This window comes from Pteropus alecto, unplaced genomic scaffold, assembly GCF_000325575.1.
Source record: "Pteropus alecto unplaced genomic scaffold, ASM32557v1 scaffold3, whole genome shotgun sequence".
NCBI classification, from domain to species: Eukaryota; Metazoa; Chordata; class Mammalia; order Chiroptera; family Pteropodidae; genus Pteropus; species Pteropus alecto.
Genome location: NW_006442484.1, coordinates 32,654,454 through 32,664,513, shown reverse-complemented (window position 1 = coordinate 32,664,513; position 10,060 = coordinate 32,654,454). Strand labels below are relative to the sequence as shown.

At 42.7% G+C, this 10,060-nt stretch overlaps 1 protein-coding gene across 15 annotated transcripts in view; it reads right to left on the bottom strand.

The window, feature by feature from the left end:
- Positions 1-1,220: 1,220 nt before the first annotated feature.
- Positions 1,221-10,060, bottom strand: part of PKP4 (plakophilin 4) — a 222,404-nt gene continuing 213,564 nt past the window's right edge. For 13 of the 15 annotated variants that reach the window (XM_006921099.3, XM_015596613.2, XM_015596614.2 and 10 more), the window contains 5 exons: positions 8,733-8,817; positions 8,493-8,610; positions 5,793-5,921; positions 4,017-4,090; positions 1,221-2,219 (listed from right to left, as the gene is read on the bottom strand). In XM_006921099.3, coding sequence (XP_006921161.1) covers positions 1,971-2,219; positions 4,017-4,090; positions 5,793-5,921; positions 8,493-8,610; positions 8,733-8,817 — 655 coding nt within the window. In that variant the 3' untranslated portion in view covers positions 1,221-1,970. The remainder of the gene's footprint in view (positions 2,220-4,016; positions 4,091-5,792; positions 5,922-8,492; positions 8,611-8,732; positions 8,818-10,060) is intronic. The other 2 variants (XM_025039478.1, XM_025039479.1) reach the window with 2 other exon arrangements.

Below are 10,060 nucleotides of genomic sequence, written 5' to 3'. Positions count from 1 at the left end.
CCCAAATTTGGATCAGTTTTTGAAATGCTATCAGAGTGGGGGAACCGGGTCCACTAAGCTACCTCAAAGACTAATGAGGTCACTAAAAGCAATAGTCAGTTACTGTCAATAAGCTCAGGCCAGCTGCAGCTTCCCTTGTATTCCTGGCTCAAGTGAGGGAGGGCCTTTAATCCAGCCACAAAATATTAGGTCCAGGGAAGTAAAAGTGATTCAAAGTTCAACTGGATACCAGACACCTCACAAGTCCTGATGCCAGTTTCTCGGGGGAAATTTGGCAGCCTCCGCATTCTAGAGGGCTGCTTTCTGAGCTCTGCCAGGGGCAGCTGGGTAGTCTGGTGTGGGAACTGGCTCAGGTGTCATTTCAGAAAGCCTGCACACCAGAAAGGCTCCCCACTGGCAGATATTAGGAATCTCTCTGCTTCTACTCGATTTCCATTTCACTTTGGATCCTAATCTTGGGCTGCAGTCCATATGGCAAGGAAAAGCACTTTTCTTTTGGGGCTTTCCATATCCTCACAAACCCAAGTACACACATTTTAATCTGAGCTAAATTGACACCTCTGGATTTGACTTGCCATGCGGGTTGTTTTCCATGTAAAACCCAGGGTGGAAACCGCAAGACTTGGGAAGGCCTCAGACTTTGGACCTCTTGGGGCTCGTGCGCTCGTTGTCTCCACAGATGGAGAAAAGCTTAAGAGTAATGCTTGGTATTATCGGGACTCCTGCCTACCATGTGTATGGGGCTTCCTCCACCCTGTCTCTAATCCAGGAATTATCATGTCTCCTGGAATTACTCAGCAAAACAATTATTTAGGATTTGTTTAGGTTCTTGTGTAGTTATCGAGTTCTTAAAGACGATGCCAAAAGGAGTCTGTCAATATAGTTATGGCTGGGCTGCCACATGAAATTTCTAGCATGTGAAAAGTGGTGTTAAATATATACAGCAGTCTGAAAAAAATAAAAAACAAACCACGACAAAAGAGCAAGATGCATTAGATTCAAAATAGATCCCAAGAAATAAAAATACTAAGATAAAGAGGTCTATAGCTTCATTCTTTGGTATGGTCCATCTCATGAAGTCTATCAACTGTTTATAACTAGGAAAAGTCCAAAATAGTTGCATATATCAAAGCTGTTTCCAACATGAAATTAGATTCTCATGTATTAAATCTGCTTTTCTGTATTACACACAGAAAATTTAAAAAAGAACAGGGAACAAATTTCCAAGGATGAAATTTCCACATTTATTTTTCTTTCATGTGCATAGAAAATGGCAGTGAAGTGTCCTATGAAAGAGGCAGGAATGGCCATGACGCTGCTATACCAGACTGGACTTTGTGCTTCAAAGGTACACTATTCATTTTGAAAATAAAAGATGTCGCAGTTTGTTTTTAATTGCTAACAATTCCTTGGGTTTCCCATTTGTTTTTTAAGCTGTCAGTTTCTTTAAATCTCTTTTCAAATGACACACTGCATTACAAATGATGGCACTTTAACCAATGTGGCATTTCCATATTTACACCAACAAAAGAAATTTACAAGACATAATAGTATACGATCTTGACATTTACTAATAGCAATAAAACATGAAGGGCATCCATTTTTTTTTCTGTACAAACTATCAGAACATAACTTTATTCACATTAAAAAAATCATCTTTGATTTGACCTACACATCCCCCATTTCATTTCACCCATTTCTCAAATCTCTCATCACATCGCCCACACCGTCACCAGACTATGAAATCTATAAGTAATTAGATTTAACACCTAAATAGAGCTTAGAAAGTCCTCTCTCCCAAAGGTTCCCTCACTTCCCTGATAATTCCTCAAAAAAAGAAAAAAAATATGCTCTTCACTCATTCCTTCCATTTCACTTTCACATTTCATCCGCAAATCAGCACGACGGACTTTTCATACCAATCCAAACAAGGTTAGAAAGAAAGAGTTCCTCTACTGAGCATCTCGATGCTACACCCATGAGTCCGGGGACCCTGGGTATTGTTCCGCTCTATAAGAAGGTCGTTTAGTGGAATAAAAGTCTACATAATTTGTGGTCGATTTCAGTCCATACTGTGTCGAATAATCAGTAGAAGCTGGAAAGTGAACTCGCTCATCAAAATAAGGATCTTCATAGCTATGAGGAGACTGCAAATACAATCTGTATGCATCAAAGTTCTTTCTGTTGGAGTCATCTTGACTATAATACAGCTGTTGATGCTGTTGACAAAATGAAAAAGCAAATAAATCAAAGCAATTTTTGGAAATACATGTTTAAGGAAAATTAATGTGGGTTTCCTGCTTCATATTTTTAAAGTAGTATTCAGTATTTGTGAGCTTATGATTCAAAGTTGTTTCTGGTGCACACACTATGTTTACTAATGGACTTAAAGGATTTTAAACTAAGTTTACAGGTGGGCTTGCAGAGTTTGTCCAAGTCCTATTCTAAGGCCTCTAGAAGTCGATGTCTCAGGAGAGCCCAAGATAGGCCCTGGCTTCCTCCCTTCTCACGAGAGGCCCAGCTTTGTGCTCTGCATGGAGGGGCCTATTCCCGGGGGACGCCCAATGAAAGGATGGCCTTAGTTTTCACTGTGACACAGGGGAACCATTAGCACATGATGAATTTAGTTGGAGGCTGGGGCTTTGGATAGTTATATAATTGTACAACCATCTTTTAAAACATGTTATCTCAGAGATGAGGACTGCGTCCATCCATCCCTCAATTGTAAAAGAAATATGTAGTTTGGTGAACAACAGTTGCATTTTGGAAACCCTGCTGTATTATTAAAAGAACGAGCAACCTCCAGGCAAGAGAGTGGTAAAATTAGAAGAGACACGTGAGCAAACCCAATTCTAAAGGAAAAGACTTCCCCAAGTCAGGGGTAATACATCCATCTGTAAGGAAGCAAAGTGAAACACATGTGGGCATCGTGCAGGACACCCTGCCTCATTTCCTTTTGTCTTATCTGATCTTCGATCTTATATTAATTTCTTCAAATACATTTGGAGAAGAGCTTTCATATCTCTCTTATGTTTGTGTTTGCTCTTGACCATGTCCAAATTGCCCCCACTCATCAAGATGTAACAAATTTACCACATAGGTATCAACATCATATTCAGGAATTCAATGCGTTCTAATGTTATAAGGATTTCAGAGCTAAATTCTCTTTTTAAGTTAGTTATAATCCTGAGGCTACTCCTCCTGACTAAAAAACTACAGCATAAATTATGAGTAACTTGGGAGGTTCTTTTTCTTCCATCTACAGAGAAAAAATGATGAAATGAAGGGAGGTCTTAGAGAATCCCGATCTGAAAGGCAGGATATAGGCTTGTCTGGGAAACCACAGGCTCTCATGTGTTATCGGAAGGGAAGATGACCCAAGTGGACGGTGGACATGGCATCAAAGGACCAAAACGAATTTTAAGCTCCCATGAAAGCAGAGACTGAACATCACAACCATGAGACCCACTCCCGTGGAGAGCAGGGTTCACTCCAGCAGAGCTGAGTCTACTTTCACCTCTCAGGCTAACGGGGACCTGGCCGTGGACTCAAGTGTTTTCAAACCATGGAGGCCTGGATCGAAGGGAATTATGAAGATGGAGAATGAAGTGCACAAAGAGAAAGAATGATGAGATGAGAGAATGAAGTGTGCTTACCGACCTTTCCCCACCCAGAGGATGGAAGAGATCTGAGAGATTAACAGGGGGAAAAAAAAAAAAAAAAAGAATGGGAAAAGGAAACTGTTGGGCAAAGAATATGAATCATAGACTTCTCAGCAGGTTCCCGTCAGTGGCACGGTGGTCTCAGCAGCACTGATTCGGAATTCAAGGACATGAGGCTACTGTGCAAGTGATTTGCTTAAACCATGGATGAGCTTCCGAGGAGTGATGATCCCCAGAGAAAGCTCCTCGGCCCCTGGCGTACTGGCCCAGCTCTGGCAAGTCCACCGGCGCGGACCCCTTACTGTGTTGATCCCTGCTAATCGGCCTTCTGTAAAAATGATATTGCAAATTCACCTGTAGCCGTCTATTTTGTTCTCTTGCTGGTGAGGAATAGGAACTGATGTAAATTGGTGAAGGTTTGCTGGAGCCTGTAAGAAAATATTTTACGAAATTAAAACTAGTGCTCATTACTCTGGTCCATTAGGCTGTGCGGTCTCCCTGTACTAGGGCTGGTGCCGTCCCCGACGTGGCCTGCCTTCCCCAGTGCCAGCACAGATGGGGACAGCCTGGGGTTCTTGGATCTAGCCCGGCTGCTGCTTACCCCAGGGCTGTTAGGGACTAATGAATATGGCAAAATAGGCTGTGTGTGTTTCACCAAAAAGCAAAGCCAATGCATAGCCTGTCTAAAAAGGGTTCCTTCTCAACCTCTGGTCACTGTGTGGGGCACTGTTCACACCTGCGAAGATCTTCCTGGCTGGCTCTGAACGGCAGCCTTGCTCCTTGGGCCAAGGACCACTTCTCCAGGGTTCTGAGCCAGAGCACTGGGTCAGATGGAGGAAGGGAAACATTAGAACAAGGTCCATGCCTTCAGAACAGTTTTGACTCAGAATCCCAGGTCTTGGAAAGAGCAGGCACAGGCGTGTTCTAAGCAGTCTGGGCACGTGGAGGCAATATTCTTGTGTCTGCCATATTTAAGTACGTTTTAAAACAAAAAGAACTTGGTAATTAGAAAGCTGTCTTCAAGAGTCCACAGTAGACTCCCGATGATGCTGATGATGTCATAAGTTACCCTTTTATTATTGCTAAGGCTAGCAAAGATTTTTATTAATTTTTTAATGAGGAAAATGAAACATACTTGAGGCAAATTAGTTTATTGAAGCAAGCAAAGAAGATACAGAAGGGCGCATGCTAAGGAAGCGATCTTTAAAATGAAGCAGGCTGCTGCAAATCTGAAGTAACAATGCACTTCAGTTTGTGTGTGCATTTCCTTTGCAAAGAGCTTGATGTTGGAAATGTAGCATCTGCAATTTTCTGAGCTATTAATTGCCATAGTAACAACAGTCGATTAGTAAACAGTCCTGTGAAATTACAAAGACAACAGCACAACTGAGACTGCTCCCCCAGCAGTTAAGTTGCCACCAGCTTTTATTTCTTTTTGATAAATACGTCTTTTTGAGAAAATAGCACTTTTTTTGGATAGCTCACGCTGCCTTATTTGAAACCTCTAGAGTAGTTATAATATGCAAAATAGTTGAGAATGGGACAATATGAAATCTTGGTAACCCTTCAGTTGGCATCCTTTCAACAAATTTTATTCACAGCTTTCAGAATAAGACATAAAATATCAATACTATGTAACATTATTTTTGTTATTCTTCAAAAATAATCACTCTGAGGAGAATCACACTGTACATTTTGTTATTCATTCAAACTCTTTTCCGTGAAAAATGTAAATGAAATTGACCTCCATTCTCAGGCCAGTCTGGGATATGTGGCCCTGCAAAGTGGCACAGAGCTCAGGGTTCTGATGCAGTGGGACACACAGGGAGAGACCGCTCGAGCAGGGAGGAGCAGGACAAAGGACTGCGTTGCAGGGGAGCCAGAAACCACTTCTCATTTGGATGCAGTGCTTTCCATTTGTGGTCACCAGACCACTACCCCAGCTTATAAAACCTAAAACAAGCAGAAAGGCAGCAGCCCTCGAAGCAGGAAATGGAGAGACTGGAACAGGGTTTGCTGCTGGGGGACCATCTCAGTGCAGGCACGGGTGACTTCCCAGGCCACCGGCCGAGTGCCTGGAAACACGCGGCTTTTCAAGGTACTCTATCACACACCCAACTGGCATCTTACCAGGGTACAGGCCTTTATGTGTGGCATCCCCTTGGCTATTGTAATACTGCATAGGTGGCTGGGTCCTATCGTACTCAGAGCGAGGGTCTCTGATTCCTAACAGTGCTGGTGAGGAAGAGGTGCTGCCAACTGAAGGAAGAGGCAAAAGGAAGAGAGAAAGAGAAAGAGGAGAAGAAAGAGAAATCAGACTGTCAGTGTCTCAGGAAAATCCTCTCTGGAAAAACAAAGATCAGTAATTACAAATGACACGCAGCTGGCCCTAAATATCAGCTCTTAGCGATGCTGTGAGTTGTGAGTTGCGGAGCAGCCAACCCTGGTTAACTGGAAGGCGACCTGCAGGCCCACCACTGTGAAGTGCCGTCAGTACCTGAGCACACCGGAGAGCTGAAGTGCAGGCTGCCCAGGTAGAGAAGTACAGTGCAGAAGTCATGCAGGTTTCCCCAACAGCAGGCCTCAGTGACTCGATAGGGCCTTTGAAACTGAGTGAGAATAACTGACTAGCCATGCAAGAGTTACGTTTGCTACTTTATGAGCTCAGTTCAGCTGCTTGTAAAACACCCATCTGTTACCCTTATGTATAGTATAGTTCTTCAGTAAATAAGTAGGTACTTTATGGGCTATTTTGATTTCTAATTATTTAAAAAATATCTGCGTCTCTAAATGTGTTTGAATGAGAGTTCCCAGCCCATAAAATTTATAATTCTCTTTATGGTGATTGGCTGTCAGGGAAATTATGTAAACTCAGTAAGCCCAGCTCATCAAAAAGCTCAGGGTTCTGGGACGCCCTGCCTCACAAAGGCCCAGATTTTTTTTTTTATCCCAGCTTGAACCACACATTTAATAATAACACATCTATCCATGGGTCTTCTTTTAGACGTTCTTGCACAGAAGGGAAACACTGCACATCACTTTTATTTTTCTCTAATAAATCATCTTGCTTGCACTAAAGTTAATTATACGTGAATGGTCGCTTATTCATCTGAGCCACTGGAAAGCAGCAGCGCCCAGACCTTGCCATCAGTAGTTTTGCGTGCACTGATGCCGACATGGAAATTCTTTCCTGAAAAAGTCATGTCACTGACACAAGGTTGCTCTGTGTTAAACAAGGGTGAGCATTCATGAGCAGTGTCCATGTGCTACTCGCCTTGCTCATTTTCTAGAAAGTGCTAAGACAGAACATACTCACCTGCCTTCCACAATTATATTACAAGGTGCCCATAAGCCAACTCTAGTGCTGAGGGATGGATGATCAGCCCCTCAGAGAGCTGGAGAAACGAGTGTGAATGATATCCTACCTCTGAACAAAATCCAAAAGTACCTAGGAACTTGATGGGGGCTAGCCAACACTGTCCAGTGTGTGTATTTAAGAGGTCCTCAAAACAAGTTCATTGCTCAGTAACTATGTCTTAATCTTTCTGAAATTATTCTTCTGCCTGTACACATGCCTTTTGTTAAACAGCCAAATATCTTGCTTCCCCCGGAACCCCTATTTCTCAGTCTCTAAAGAATTCTCAACATTTTTATACAAGACAGCCTCAGGCTACACCTGGGAGCTCAGCAAAGATGTCAAAAACAAAGCACAGGTATCTTTGAAGAAGACAATTCATAATTTAAAAACGAAGATATATATATATATATATCTATATATATATATACACACACACACGTCATATGCAATAGCCCCAGATTAATTTTTAAAAATTCATGGTACAAGTGGAGACATCCAATTATGTGGCAAGAACCACTGGTCATATATTAGTCTTCTTGGACACATATGTCCACATGAGAAATAAGACTGCCAGCAGTGGCACAGTTGAATACAACTGATAATATTTATATGTCAGAATGGGAGATTTATAGCCAAATTAAAAAGAGATATTACTTTTGTTTCATTTAGTTAATTAAATTTACAGGACTGACTTAACTTGGTAGTAATATTCTGTTCTTAAATGTAAAAAAAAAAAAAAAAAAGTCTGAGTCTCAAAACATTCCAATTCTACCAAATTATATATCACCAATAAGCAGGTAGCAGGGTTGCCAAGATTCCCAACTTCCAAATCATAGATAATTTTTGTAAACTTGAAAACGCAGGGCCTGTTCCTATTAGTCATGGATGCTGGGTACCTGGAATACGGCTAGGGGAAGGAGTTTTACATGCTGAAGAGGAAGATATAGGAGGAGATCATGGCTCTCTCAGGCTGTGGGTCGTAAGATTTTGTTTAACGGACCCTGTTTGTAACAGTTTTCACATAGAAAACTCGAAATCACTTTGGAAGAGATTCCAAACTTACGGCCAGCAGGCAGGCAGGGCAGCCATTTTCAGGCACAACCTAGGGGTTCTCAAACTGTGCTCCTCCCTTCTCCACACATCCTTGGGCCAGCTTGTCAAATGCAGACTCCTGGGCCCCTTCACACTCCTAATAAAGCAGAGTCTTGGGGAAGGGGATGGGACGGAGGGCCCTGGGATACCTTTTTGCAACATAGTTGGTGTAAACTTGCAAAAACGCTTAAAATGAAAGGAGGAAAGTGGATTTGTTGTTTACGGTCGCATGTTAATTCCCAGAGAAGGCTTTCGGCTGGAAGAGCAAAGAGTGTTTGAATATGACAGGCTTAATCAGCTTATGTTCAATCTTCTCTGGTTGGGAAACAGTGTTCTGTTACACAAATGTTCTCATCCAAGAGTGGAGTTTACCCACTAACCTGACTGAATGATGGGTGACATCTGTTGGTTGGTGGTAGACAAGGAAGGATGTGATTTGAATCGGTCTCGCTCTAATGTTGACACAGGTGTAATAAAATGGTTCTGATTCCACCCATCCTGTGAGTTAAAAGAGAAAAAGAAACCTCTCAAAATGAATAATGACATTTCATTACAATAAATGATTACAAATGAGTGCTCTGATGAATACTAATTATGCCAGAGCTATTCTTGTGAGTTACCTTTTTATAAATGCTCCGGAGGTCCCGATACTGCCACAGTGTATTCAAGACCTGGGCTGCTGCCTTCACCACTTTCAGAGATGATCTAGGAAGAGCAAGGATATTCATAAGTGGGGGCGGCACAGCCCTGGGCTCCACTTGAAGAGATTCAGGCTGTGAACCAGTGACCATGAGGCCTCCTCTCTAAGGACCACAGGGCATGGAAGCTGCTGCTAGAAAATACCACCAAAGAATTAGGTGCGCCCGGGAGTAGGTCAGCTTCAGGGCTGGCCAGGGGTGGCGAAGACCAAAGCGAGGCTCTCAGGCAGTCAGCTCTGCAGTGAGAAGCTGTGGTATGAACACAGCTTCCTTATGATCCTGTGGGATGAACACAGGATCTCTAAGTTGAGGGCCGCTTTTAGCCTCCCCATGACGGGAGCTGCCAGCTTCTCCCCATGTCTACCAAGGGGTTGACCTTGCTGGAGCTTTGGGATTAACAACAATGATCACACAACCTGAGTGAGGACCCTCCCAAGTTAATTTAATATGTTCTTCCCTACCCCATTAGGCTTTGATAAAAATGCCTTCATTCCTTTATCATTTATTTTATACTTCTATGTAAACAAATGTATATATGTGCTCTAATGTTTGATTTAAAAATATGCTGTTATTACTTCCCCACTCTGAAGACATTTTACTGAACACGGATTGGTACTCTGTGAGCACTGCTGACGCTGAGTCTGCATTTCATCCCGGGAGCTGCTGCTCTGAATGCGTGGCCTCACCAGGATGTAAAGAGGGAGGTGCGGCTTCCTGCCTCTCCACCTTAGGGGTTAGGGGCGGAGAGAGCAAAGCAGTCAACCCTAAGGGCAACTGAATACCTCTCTCTTCAGAATCCATTTTAACACTGAAAACTGACTTTAAATGTACATCATGGATCTAAAATCAGATTTCTTCTTTTACTCCTTATCTTTCCCATTAAACAAACCCTCATGAAGACGGAGAAGAGAGGTGAATAAACTGTAGGCATGTCTCCACCTCTAACAACAGAATATGGGTTGCTAATGATTCTGAGGGTTTTAGTGAGGGCAGAATATAGGCAAACTCAGGGGCTTCACCCTCTCTGTTCCCGGAGTGGAGGATTTTTGCATCTACCTCCACCCTACCTTCCACCCAAAACTCACTCTTCTTAGTGTTCCTGACGAGTCAAGGGCAGAACCAGGGCAAACCGACCCACTCACAATTGTCTGAATTTTGTTTTCAAAATGGACCACGGAGCAAGGAGATACCTCAAAGACATGAACGGAAATGGAATTTCGGACACCCACAATGACCTCGAAGGGTCTTGA